Source organism: Haemaphysalis longicornis, unplaced genomic scaffold (assembly GCF_048455015.1).
Source record: "Haemaphysalis longicornis isolate Haplotype H1 unplaced genomic scaffold, Haemaphysalis longicornis Haplotype H1 scaffold_1, whole genome shotgun sequence".
Classification (NCBI taxonomy): domain Eukaryota; kingdom Metazoa; phylum Arthropoda; class Arachnida; order Ixodida; family Ixodidae; genus Haemaphysalis; species Haemaphysalis longicornis.
The window spans coordinates 310064507-310078144 of record NW_027526203.1 but is presented as its reverse complement, the minus strand read 5'-3'; the positions used below and the strand labels follow the sequence as shown (position 1 = coordinate 310078144).

The window sequence follows — 13638 nt, the reverse complement described above, 5'->3', positions numbered from 1 at the left end:
ACAGAAATATGTATTAACATGCATGTTTCAATGTTATTTTACTCCTTATTATTTAAACTATTCACTTTGCAAATATGTCAAAAGCCCCGTTGATTTCGTTCTACTGGTACAAATGTAAGGCTGGCTAATGCCAAGCAGCCAATTTGGGATGCTGCGACTTTTGCTTGCATGCTAACTGCAGCTGCGGCAGCAACGGTCCTCTCAGGCGACTGCTTTTCGCCTTTTCTGATTTCTTTATTTCTAGAATAATGGAGTTATAACTAAAAACATAACTAACTAAATAAATAAAGAAATAAATAAATAAATAAATAAATAAATAAATAAATAAATAAATAAATAAATAAAAAAAATAAATAAATAAACGTGTAGCAAATCAATTACACCTGAGAATTACATCCCTAGCGTGATCAGTGCTTCATATTAGTAGTATGCACGAAGTGGTCTTGGTTCGACACTAAAGTAATGCCTGGCTGGAATTTTGTGAAGGCGAATTTACCCCAAGGGCCATTACGAAAAAATGGAATGTGGGAAAAAAACAACTACATTAAAAAAAGAAACACCTGCGCTCAGTAAATGAAAGCAATGAATAACGTGTGGTCGAACCACAAGAACCATCTCTGCAAGCCGTAGAATGCTCAAGACAAATCTTGAGAAATGGTAGCTGCGGTCAGTTCCCGGTGCTTCAACTTATTCTATGTGGAAATATGTATTAGATGACCGAATCGTGAAAGATAAGATTTGGCTGTGCGACCATGCACTTTCCATTAATTTACGCGAATTTGAAGCTTATTGCTATGTGGATTCAGCAGTATCCAGCAAGATAGTCGGCGCGATGCAGTGCCGTTGGCAGCTTGGCAGTATCTTTTAAAGCTGCGTACCTTCCGACTGCTTCGGTTGAAGCTGCCAAAGTTGGAAGCGGCGCATTAACGCCTCGTTGCTAAGCCCCACACATTTGTTCAAGTCATTCAAATATGATCTACATTTTAGAGGGGAACAGCTGCATGAAGCTTCGACCTAATCGGGTCGACCTAAAATTTAAAATTGGTCTTGCGCTCCCCATATGTCTTTGGCTTGCAGCTGCTGACTGATTGGGGTTGAGAGAGAGAGAGAGAAAACACTTTATTGGCTGAGGAAGCGACCAAAGAGAATTGAAGTCCTTATGTTGGCGACGGGTAAGGGCTGAGGATTTTGACCTCAGCCTCAGTCTCGTGTTTTAAGTTGAGTGAAACTAAAATTACAGCCGAGGCTGAAAGAGCTGACGTAAGGCTGACGTGAGCTCGAGGAGAGTGATTGTTATTTGAGGTTAAGCTGGTGTGGAAATTTTTCTTCTGTGCATCCCCGTTTGCATGTCGAGTTGTACTGCGCTGTTTATACCTTGGAGTTTATATGTGACAACATGAGCTGAGGATCCATCGAAGGCGCTTCTCAAGCACTGTGAGGCTGCTGTTAGAATGGTTGAAACCAAACGTGATGTAAGAAGCAGCTCGCTCGTCCGACAGGTTAAATAAAGAAGGCTGTCAGGCTTATATTTTTTCTTAAGCTGACACACGTCATACGCGCAGCGCTTTACATCTATGCATGACTGTGAAGCCTAGATACGTGTTCCGTCCGGAGCAGAACACTATTCAATACTGAAATTTAATAAAAGCAGTCCTCACCGTCGCAATCATATTACGGGGTTACTCAAATTTTACTTTTCCAAGCGCGTTTTTACCCGTTTTCCTTCTAGCACACTAAAACCCTACCAGCGGATAGGCTCAATAAAATTTTTCTGGACGTCGCAGGCTTCCTCTAAGAAAATGCCTAATTAACTTGGTTGAACGTTGGGTAATTTTATTTGTTCTGACATTATCCGCATTTCGCTAGCTCTCATTTCCCACTGATATTATGGCACTGCTAGCGCTTTCATGCAGGCTTCGCAATCATTTACAGTTTGGTAGGCGTTACTCGTTTCTTTCAATTCAAACAAAGGCGATACGGCGTTATGTTACCAGCGAATAAAAGCAACTGGTGTACGCTACGGCCACAAGAACAGTAACACACGTAACCTTGTCCTTGCGTTTTTTTTTTATGGGCAGTTCTACTAGGCCATGTTTCGCAAGGTAATTAATTGCTTCGCAATGACCTTGAGCAGCAGGAGCACAAGTGTGGAGGTGTACCGTGACGCCATGTGGCGCAGCTGCGCTAACTCGAAGCCTCGCTGCTACGGTACCATGTGACCAGGCGAGGGTTTAACTGCTGCCCGCTTCGCCGGGTCTTGGCCGCTGAGTCTTGCCAAGGATGGCACGTCGCCTATCTTTAGGCGCTTCTGGGTGGATTATGAGGTTTAAACCGCCGATGCTCCACAGGCGATGATGCGCGCCATAGTGGAGGGGTCTTTAACGTGCGCCGAAATCTCGAACACATGCACCGGCGTTTTGCTTTTCGCATCCACCAGAAAAGCGGCCGCCGCGGCCGCGAATCGAACCCGCGTCCTTGGGCTCAGCAGCACCAATTCTTAGCCACTGAGCCACCGCGGCGAGTCTTTATGCGCTTCTTACCGCCTCCGGGAAGCTGAGAGCCAACTTAGACTGCCGGCAAGATTTGGACGCGCTTTTCATTGTGTGGTCTTTCTCATTTTTCTGTGATGCACGCGCTATGGAACGCGTCAGAGACAGTGGGAACCGAGCGCACGTTGAGGGTTAGGTTATTTTGTGGGTTCACCCGTTAAGTGACCGTCACAACAAGAACGACAGAACAGTGGTCTCCTTCCCGGAGGTCTGCACCAGTTCAAAGGGGTCGACACGAACGCGGAATGGACCTCTCATCTGCGCCCGCAGTGTTTTGGGTTGTCACTCTATTTATTCTACTACACAGCGTAGCCCATTTTAGTGTGCTTGCTTCAAACGGTGTGGGTACAACAACGCCACGCTGAGGAGGAGAATATAATCGGCATAGTTTCCGCCTTCGCTGTGCGAAGAAGCATCAAGTATTCAGCTTCGTTGCGCACATGGTGGACGAAATTCCCAGGGGAGCCGTAGTCGGGTAGACCATAGGGTGCAACATCCTTTGCTATGATCGTTTCTAGACGGAAATATCGATAAATTTTAAAATGGCGCCCAATTAAGATTGAAGTTATGGAGTCAAGCGCTCCAGTAGGCTAGCTAACAGCTTGTCACAGCGTTCACTACACGCACTTTTCGAAGAGGCATTTTGCACCCGCCTATACTACCGATACAGGGCTCAAACATGCCGACTGAAAGAATTGGGAAACAAAGGTAGTTTCGGCGTAATTAGTGATCTCGAGTGTTGAATCACACCGGCGGTAACCCCGTCGCTTTCTACGGGTTTTTAGCCTTTTGCTTCCTATAAATAAATGCCAATCCCGGTGTTCCGTTACTACTGATGCTAGTGGAGACAACTAACAGCAACAATATGATAAGCGAGGACGTGACTCTGAACTGGCCCCAAGCAGCCATTCGATTTGCCACTCCCGGAAGCCTCGGGTTGTGACGGAAACCTGTGAAGAAACGAAAAGTGGGGCTTGGTATGTGTCATTTTCGTGGCATGCCAGTCTGCTCAGGATTTGCTGTCTTCAGTCTAAGCAGCTACAAATGTACGATATCTAGCACGCAAATACTATTTTACGGACTACCCAGATTATTTCGCAGTTCGTCCTGTGCAAGGCTAAGATTTCTCTGGCTTGTTTTGTACAAATATTTGAGCTTGTTTCTTCAGCAGCGCGTCAATTTGCATGCGGAAACTCGACTCCGCTCGTACTACAACGCGTACACACAATCGCACCTACTCGAAGGGCTTGCTCGCAAGCCCGATTCTTGGTGCGACATTATACCAAGTAATAAAATTTGCATTGTCGTAATCGCTTGAGCGACGACCGTCGGGCCGTAGGCTGACCGCCGGGAGGGAAAGACTGTAAATCAAACCGTGACCCACAGAAGAGTGGTGACCTCGAAAGGACCGGTCATCGACTTTGAATCTCGGCAGACTGCTGTTCCGCTCGTCTACAGCTGGTGTAGGAGCACTTTCGCCGCGTGTCTTTCTTTCTTTCTCTCTCTCTCTCCCTCTTTCTTTATTAACTTCTTCCGCACGCTGGGGAGGCGCCCACTTTGCATGGGCACAAAGGCCAGCTCGGCCGTAACGGCGGCAGGCCCGTTCCTCCTTGCCGCTCGTCGTGCGGAAGAAGGCTGAGCGATGCTTTCCCGGCGGAAGCGGCCGGCATCCAGGCGAAAGTGGACCAGCGGCGGGCGACGCTCTTCTCCTCCGTTACGCCGAGGAGACGTCAAGAGGAGAGGTCGCCTTCCCCCCGCTGACCAATGGACGCCGATGGACGTATAAAAGCCTCGAGGAAGTCGCGTCGACGATGCGCTCTCGGCACCTCCGCGGACGGAACACCAGCAGCAGCAGAGCTCAGCAGGAACGCCTACGCCTCACCTGTGAACTGTCGCCATGAGGACTCTGGTCAGTGCGTTTCTTATCGACTATGCGAACGTCGGTTGCTGCACTACTGTAGGGATCTAGATGATTCTCCGCTCCGTGTCTTTTCTCGACGACAATTTTGCCACATGGATACTAATGGCCTTTCAAGCGACGTCATCTGCATGCTGGACTCAGCATGCAGTGTTCGTGCTTGGTTGATATCCTATAGCGGGATTTATTAGTCAGGACCAGCTCATTACGTGATGGAAAATAACCGAGGTTTGAACCAACTACGGCGGTTGAAAAATTTGCAGCGTTACAATTGCTCTGCGGGGAAGTGCTTTTAGATTTTGAGATTTCGTCACCATCTTGGCAGTTACCTAATCTCTAATGATCGAACATCGGCTCTCAGTATGTCCGCATTTTCTCCTCACTTCTTTTCTCACAAAGTTCGAGGATACGAAGTCCCGTTGAACCGATTCGTAGGGAACCCGGGTACACATGAAATCGCAGTCAGAACTTTTAGGTTCTTTAGTGACGGAAGTGACACCATCCAGGCTTACCGGATTGCCACCTCCTGCTAACGTAGCGCCGTAGCTGGCCCTCATAGTTCTAAAATAAGTTGCGCATATTCTTCGTTTGACTAGTTAAACTTCAATGCTAGACTACGAAAGGAAGCGACGACGTGTCTCTTGCTTATTGTTGCACACATTAATACCGAGTAGTGCCAGACTTCTCAGCAAGAAAACGCCCTGTTTTCATCCGCAATGGTATTCATAAAATGTTTTTTTATCTCAGCTACCAATTTTATAATTTATAAGTCAAGTATCAGGCCTCTGACTTAATTTATCAAGTATTATTGATGACATATAGCAACACTAGAATGTAATAGGATATGGCACTTCGGCTGTTTTCTTTATCGCACCATTTGTATCGCCCATTTCAATTTCTATAGTTACTGAGTCAGGCGTCCAGTTGTTAATATTCTAGACAGATTCTGCAATATCTCCGTAATAATTTACCCCCCGGAAGTAGCTTTTAGCTTCAAAGGAACAACGCGTATATCCCGGTTCCATTTTGACAATACTGCGTGGTGCACAGTACGAATAGAAAGTGGCGCCTGTTCCCAAGAAATGTGCATGCTTATTCTTCACTGCGAAGGACGGGTAGCCCAACGTCTGGCCTACAGCAGATGTGGCCCACTTTTTTCAGCGCTGCGCGCCATTCAGCTAGGCAGGGAACGGAGCTCATATTTGGACGAGCTCATTTGGTAACATTTAGTTCATTGCTGAATAAATAACTAACAGTCCGGACTTTATAAAGGAATCCTGCGTTCATGAGGTAGTTTTAAAATAATAAAAAAAGAATGAGTACCACATGCAGGCAAGCATGGCGTCAGTCTTTACAATGGGGCTCAAGCTAAAAATCGATTTCTTATAGGCAATATGGAGGCAGCATTGTGCAATGACTCTGTTCACGAGAAAGCAACACGAGAGGTGCTATCTCTGCATGGTTCACTGCCCCGCAAAAAACCGGAGGCGCGTTAATATGACCGAAAGGCCTGAATGTTTCTAACCGGCTTACGTTCAAATTCTCCTCGTTATCAATAAACAATTATCTGTGTTACTTTCTCCCACTAAACAGCCTCTTGTCTGTGGGACTCGTGTCGCTGCCGTCCAGCTTGTTCCTTTGCTGAGGCCAAAGTTGCAAGACAATACGGCCCCGTGGGTTGCGCGCGCCAGGATAATTAGGAGCGGCAGACTCGATTATCCGATGTCAGCGTGTTTTCTGCAGCAGGACAGCGCACACAAGCCCAATTAGCTAGAGGTCGATTGTCGGGCTGGACTGGGGCCCCAAGTCACTGCGTCAATTATTTACTCCTCGGTGCCATCCTGTTCCACGTGACACGCACAAGACCAAGCAAGCTGTTTGTTTGCCCCTTTGGGAAACTCCCTAGCGTTGGATTTCATTCCCTGTAGGGTTTGCGACGTAACTGTGTCTGTCGTGTAATTGCCTCCTTGTAGCCCCAGCACGCGGTTTAAGAAAGAGGCCATCCTTGAAATCGTGCAAATACGGAGCCGAAACATTCCAGCTTTTCAAGTCGGGGCATTCAAGACACAGCCCTCTGACTTGCCGCCACTACGCATCGCCACGTTTTTTATTCGCACGAGCGAGTTGCCACACGTAGCGAAGATGAGCGGGTTTCCATGGACAGAATTCCAATGGGTAGATTATTTCACTGGTTTAACGGCAAACAATAGAACCATAAAAGCGCTTTGTTAATAGCCTTAAATTTATTCCCAAAATGATTGGGTATTAACTCAGAGAAATACGAAGTGCTCAGTTTTAAGCAGGCGGTACTTCTGTTGCTTCACTTTTAAAAAATTCAGTTTTTCAAAACTTGAGAAATACGTGAAGGGGTTTTTCTGGGAAGGCGGAAGCTTTCCTAAGTATAAAATGAATAAGCTGTGACCAATGAAAAAAAAGCGAGTCGTAATCTTATGTTGTTTAGTTCCTAACCATAACACCATTGTTGCATTTCGCAAAAGCTGATGCGAATGGTGGTTGAGACCGCCAGCATGGTTAACATACTATTTCGCAAATCGCAATAGAACGAAAGTTGAGAGTGTGATCACCAATATATTTTGGGCTTGTTTAGTAATGATGAAACAACCACGCGCACATCTTTTAAAGTCAGTCAGTGCAGTATTTCCTCGCATCGCTTCTTACCAGCCTCACCATCACGATCAGGCAATGACCATGCAGCCACTGAAAATAGAATAATTTCCATTTTTGCGCATTCTCACTAATTTGTTGCGCCACTGATCATCCCTTACTGTAGTTCCCCCGATCTTGTGAGCGTTGAAACAAAAAAAAAACTAGGGTTTTAACGAATCAAAGAAATACGTGGTCTAGGAAGCGAGCTGTCCTGGTTCGCTGCGTACTTGTTTAACCTAGCCTCGCTTTATTAAAGTGCACTGAAAGATCGTATAAAGTGCTGTTTTTGCATCCCCTGTTCACAGCGAGGATACAATGACGAGAATACCTCCTTCTGCATTCTTCTCGTTTTCATCAGTTTTTATTCAAAACGATCAACAAGAACGGCTGAACCATAGCTGGCATGAACGAGCTTTAGCAAAAACGCCGAACTGGCGAATATAAAACGCTAGGAAGCCGGCAACTCAAAATATCCCTGCGAAGACAAGGTTGTACTTTTAAATTTTCAAACCAGCTGTCGAACTGGCGAATATAACACGCTAGGAAGCCGGCAACTCAAAATATCCCTGCGAAGACAAGGTTGTACTTTTAAATTTTCAAACCAGATGTTGCAAAAAAAAACAAAAAAAACGAGAATGCGTACCGTACTGGGTTGTGACACAAAGTTGAAACAACTGCATGTACCTGTTTTTGTGAAGGTTATCGTGGGCACCGTGGTTAGCGTCGTACTCGCCGGTGACATCGGTGGCGGTGGCGGGTTTGGCGGTGGCGGCGGTGGATACGGCGGTGGAGGAGGTGGCGGCTACGGTGGCGGACATGGTGGAGGAGGTGGTGATGGAGCCGTCCACAGGTAAGCACATCCCCTTTGGCAGGCATTTCCACAAATACCTTAGGTGACTTGGTGAAAGTTGATAGGAGCTGGAGATCATGTTATCATGATAGTTCCATATTTTAATGTCACCCATAGAATCTAGGTGAAATGAAGACAACAGGGTGGATCTTGATTAACCAAAGAGTAGCACAACTAAACTGTCTTGGCTTATTTGTTACCATACAGTAAGGAAGTAATCAGAAAGGCTGACGCCACTAAATTAAATGTGACGGGGCAGTAAATTCCGGGAAGGGGCGAAAGAGAGTTTGGCAGAAATCAAATGTCCCCGCTGTAGCCAGCAATGTTTGTTTTTTCAGTTTTCTGTACAGGCATTGACAGCGTGCTACGACAATAACTTAGAGTCTTTCAAAAATGTTTTCCAGCAACATGCTTCTCCTTTAATGCTGAAATTTTAGACGATTGTCGCATTTTGTGGCTGATCTTATGTAACACAAATCACGGTGACGGGACTAGCCTATTTATGTAGATTCCGGAAAATATTCTACTTATGTCGGAAATTGCATTTTTTTCTTACCTGCTCATGTAGCTAAAAAGTACAATTTTTGCCTATGGGAGAGCCAACGGCTATCTTGGACTCGACGAACACCTTGCAACTGCGGAGCCACCAAGGGGTATCCAGAACAAAACGCGCGATGCCCTGCGAATCGGCTTCCGGCATCACACGCTTTTATAATCACTGTCATCTTTTATATGAGTTTTCATATGAGGGTAATGTTGCCTTCATCAATAAAACTAGTATTTGAAACCTAGTTGTTGGAACGTCCTGCTAATGTATTGCTTCTTTGTAGGTTTCTTATCACAACGAAAACCACGTCCGGTGGTGGAGGTGGCGGCGGTTATGGCGGCGGCGGAGGCTTTGGCGGCGGAGGCTTCGGCGGGGGTGGCTTTGGAGGCGGTGGCCTCGGTGGCGGTGGAGGTGGTGGCTTCAGCGGCGTCGGTGTTGGCAGCCAATCCAAGTTCAAGGGAAGCACTATCTACGTGCTCAAACCCCGCGTGACCGGAGGCGGAGGAGGCTACGGCGGTGGAGGCGGCTACGGAGGCGGTGGTGGCCACGGTGGTGGCGGGGGTGGATGGCAGCCAAGCGGAGGGGGCTGGCAGTAACCGACTACGCCGCAGCCACTGACTCAGATGAAAAGTGTACGTTGCCACCCAGGTGAATTTCGTTTTCGGAAGAAAATGAGCTGTTAGTGTATAAAATAGGTGCAATAGAGTCACTTATATAGTCACTTATAGTTACTTATATAGTCACTTATACTCACTGCAGTCACGTATACGGTATATGGATTCTTACCCTTCTCGGGTGCCTTTTGTATCCATAAAGGGTAGCAATTTTATACCACCGAAAATACTAAGGCGCATACTTCAGGAGAATGCCTCGTCATACGGTACCTCAATGTGCGCGAGGAGGTAGCAAGCAATACTGAACATATCATTGCTGGCACACATGGTGCATCTTCGCCATAAGGTCAACTTCTGGTTGGTATACATTAGCGGGTGTTTTCCCGGTACGGTAATCGCACCGAACAACATGACTATACGTCACGCTGACGAATATCACAAACGACGAGGAAAGCATTACAACAAGCAGGACTTGAAATGACGGTTCGTTAATCTTAAGGATGTAACGCCTTCGGCAGGTTTACTATGCCAACCTGATGCTAAACCGAAGAGGTGGGCGAGCCATGACGTCAACTCTACCTCAAAAGGACGGGGCCCTTAAGATCCGAGGCGTAGGAGAGGTGGGGTAAAGGGCTGCAACATGATTTAGGAGAAAAGAAGCAGTATTTGTTGTGAGCCTGCACAAACGAAATTCTGGTCGAGTGGAGCGCAGGTTGTAGGCCACGCTTCAGCTGTAACTCAAGATCATGGCGCCATTTTTTTTTGCCTGGCCATTCATCCATAATCTAGATATTTTTAGTGGACAGAAACAAATGAAACATCCTTCAAACAAGGGTATTTGATACGAGTGTCACGCGGTTCGCCAAATTTATCTGCGATGTTTTTAATTAGGCAAGGCGATAGGCTGGGGTCCTATAATTTGTATGCATTTTTGCTTAGTTTATACCAACCACTTACCAATTTTATTTTTATCGAATCAGTATGCGCAGTGCTGTTGCCAACCATTTTAGAAGCCCGTAAAGATCGAAGTGGAGTTTTACGCATCGAAGCTACATGAAAGGTTGAAGCACGTCGATTAGCTTATGCCACAATGGTATCTTTATATTTCCTCCAAAATCTGGACACATAATATTTTAGTTTTCTGCCTCTGTCAGAAAAAACATCTCTCGTGGCGTGGAATAGAACCCGCCAGCTCGTCCTGAATAGAGCAACGCTCTTACTGTTCACCGGGCCTCAATGATACAATTCAAGTGTAGGTGATGGAAATATGGCTGATCTAAGTTTGAGGCGAAGAATTAGCTTGGCAAGTCACTCGCCCACAGCAGCTTACCCCATTCAGAAAAACCCCTCCCCAAGAACCAGCACCCATTTTCGTGGGTTAAAATGGTGACGCCTAGACTCAGGGTTTGACGCCAATTTCATTAAACAATGTTATACAGACACCCCAAAGACATCTTTAAGCCAGTGCTACAGCAACAGAAATAGCAAGGAACTGATTGGCCTACGTCTGTTTATTACAGCTCCGTGAATACAATATACCACGCCCTGCAGTAGCAATACATATATTCGCAACAAATGGCAACATCCCACAAACGGGGTATCACAACCACATCAATTTTTTGACACTACGATTTCTGACGTCGCAAATAGTTACTGGTGAAACGGGATTCGTGGAGCCTGTATAAGTAGTTTTCTCTCAATAATCAGCTGGTAAACATTTAAAAACATTTGGTTTGCCTGGAGCAGGCCATTTACTTTGTTCCAGTTTCGTTCAACTGAAGGAGGAACGGTTATAGTGACTGTAATGCAATAAATTATCAGCAGCTTTAAAAAACGTAGAAGGACACACTCCCGAAAATTCCAGAAGAGGCACTTGTGCTGGAAAGGTGCCCCAGAAGGTGCAGAAAGAAGCAATGTAAAAAATAGCACTTTGACTCCTGAGCGACGATTTGCGGTTCAATATTTTACGCGCCTACTGTTGCTGCCTATCTAGTGAGTAACCGAAAAGCGAGCACTGCGAGTTATGTCGTGTGGTAAGTGTTCTCGCGTTGTCTTTCGTCTGTTCAATGGAGAAATACGCTAAAATATTGCACATCACTGACCATTTTTGTGAATGAATATTTATGATGTTGGAGCGTTGAGTGGTCATCACTTTCATATTAATGCTACAACCTTACAAGAAAAATTCAACCGGGGCAATTTCAGGGACGTTTGAGCATAGCGTAAGCTGCCTCCCATGGTAGTGTGCGAAGCCTTCCAGCATACGTGTTCCACCGCACACATTTTTGTTCCATACCCAGCGAGTGCTGTCACTCCTTAGTTGGCGTCACAATCGTGTAAAAAATGCGGGCATTTGTAACGCCCTTTAACGTTGCAAGTGCTTTAGCGTAAAGCTTCAATTGAAACTCGCCTGGTGACCCGTCGTTCGAAATGAGTGGTTTTGAAAATAAAGCCATGAGAATAATAACTCACCGGATTTTGTGATACAGAGGTGTTGTAATTAATAATCATATATTGTCAAAATGCTTTTTCGGTTCCGTACACCTAGTCTGAGCAGTTAAATATTTTAACGGAGAGCGAGTTTTCGGATGTGTTCGTTCCGGTTTTGAGTACACAAACATTCCTAGGCTACATTATCACAAGCAAAACCTGCTGAGAAAGCATCTTAATTGCCCTCGTTTAGGATCCCGAAAACCCGGTTGCCCAATTTACCGTTACAGAAGGTTACCGTTACATTGACCACAAAATCAGCGTGTCGAGTTATGTAACAAAGAGACCAAAAATTCCTCCGGGCACTTCAGCCTGCTTACGTGTTGACATACGACATCATGAAGCTTTCCCCCTACAATACTTATACCCCTTTTACTGGTACATCGCGAGGAGTTATGTTGGTTCCATGAAGATACTATACAGATTCGCCCCTTCTCAGTACAGAGTTCCGAATTGTCTGCGGACAGGTAAGCAGAAATGATGGACAAAAGAAAAGCGGACAGGCATCTGCCGTTAGAAGCTCACGGCTGTTTCACATGGATGCACTCATAGCGTTAAATGAACATACAATGTCGCCGAAGGAGTGAAATATCTGAATTGTTTTGTATGTGATAACCTCTAGTGACCTAGCTTCTGGCAAAGTAAATGTTTTGTTTTCTCTGTATCTTCAGATTAGGCGGCGTTCAAATGTGTTTCTTTTAAGTCAAGGTTCGATACACTGACTACCCCTGTTTTTTTATAGGAGAACTCAATCCAACTTGAATGAATCGTCATGCCTGACAAGGATCTTCCACGTTTGGTCGCCTGCCATTGACGTGACCACACAGAAGTTGTAAATGCTGTACAGAGAGGGCCTCTTATGGCCGTGTTGTTTCAATAAACTGTTACAAACGGGTATTGATTTATAGGTGTTATCGTTTATGACTACTGCGTCGATAGTGGGAAGGACGTTTACAAACGACAGTCAGATAACTAGAGACCAAACAAAACAAAGTGATGCTATTTTATTGTCTGGGGTGTTGTGCGAAGAAAAAGGATAATGGGAAAGGATAAAGGGAAACAATTTTGAGATGCGGTATTCCCATGACTTAGGTCACATGACTTATTCACATGACTTAAGTCAGCAACGCCAGTGTAAATGTAATCGTAATGACTCACTGGTCAGAATGGCGGAAACGGCAAAGCCGATTTTATGTCGAACAGAAGGGTTGGGTCCAAGCTCCAGTAAGCAGACATACTAAGCTGAAAACTCCTTTATTTTATTTGAGAAGAAATAAACTTTGCTAACAGTTTCCCCAAATTGCTCACGCCCAGAAACCAAAAACAAAACGTTAACTTAGGATACAGGTTAAGAACAACGCAGTATAATTTTTACGAAGACGCTTTTTTCAGAGCTCCGCGAAAATGAGATTAGAATGATTTTACATTCGTACCATATTATTTAATATGTTACGAATCTCGTAAGGCAACTGGAATCGATAACATTCAGGTATCTGTTCTTAAAAACAACATAAACACTTTGGCCCCCACTTTGACCTCGCTGTTTAATAGGACGTTCTACACTGGTGTTTACCCCGATACTTTGAAAATGGGACGTGTCGTTCCGATATACAAGACTGGTGACCCAAATGACCCCGGCCATTACAGGTTCCAAGTTGCAATCTGTTCCAAGTTGCATTAATACACTATTTGAAAAGCTAATAGCCAAGCGATTAAAACAGTTCCTTTATAAAAATGACAGTTTCACAGCATCGGCACGGCTTTCGAGAAGGTAAGTCTACTACATCGGCAATAAAGTATGTTTCCGACATAATTAATGATGGTATTAACAACAGTGAATAACCAGTCGCTATTTTCTTGGACATCAACAAAGCATTTGAACTGTTGTCCACAATATTTTACACATTAAGTTACCAGGATATGGCATTAGGGGTGTGGCTCTCGAGTTGTTCAAAATTTACCTCAGCAGCCGCCACCAAGACCAACATACCTCAAGCTTGAAA

General features: G+C 45.2%; 1 protein-coding gene across 1 annotated transcript; it reads left to right on the top strand.

Annotated features, from left to right (window-relative positions):
• The first annotated feature begins 4291 nt into the window (after positions 1-4291).
• LOC144170101 (uncharacterized) lies at positions 4292-12489 on the top strand. The gene is made up of 4 exons (XM_077699676.1): positions 4292-4458; positions 7833-7984; positions 8815-9163; positions 12378-12489. Exons 1-3 carry the CDS (start codon positions 4447-4449, stop codon positions 9125-9127), a joined length of 477 nt encoding a protein of 158 aa, XP_077555802.1. The 5' UTR covers positions 4292-4446; the 3' UTR covers positions 9128-9163; positions 12378-12489.
• Positions 12490-13638: the final 1149 nt, after the last annotated feature.

Excerpts from the sequence above, each read along its gene's own strand:
- LOC144170101 (XM_077699676.1), top strand. Across the intron at positions 7,985-8,814 it reads GGTGATGGAGCCGTCCACAG|GTTTCTTATCACAACGAAAA; the intron begins GTAAGCACATCC and ends GCTTCTTTGTAG.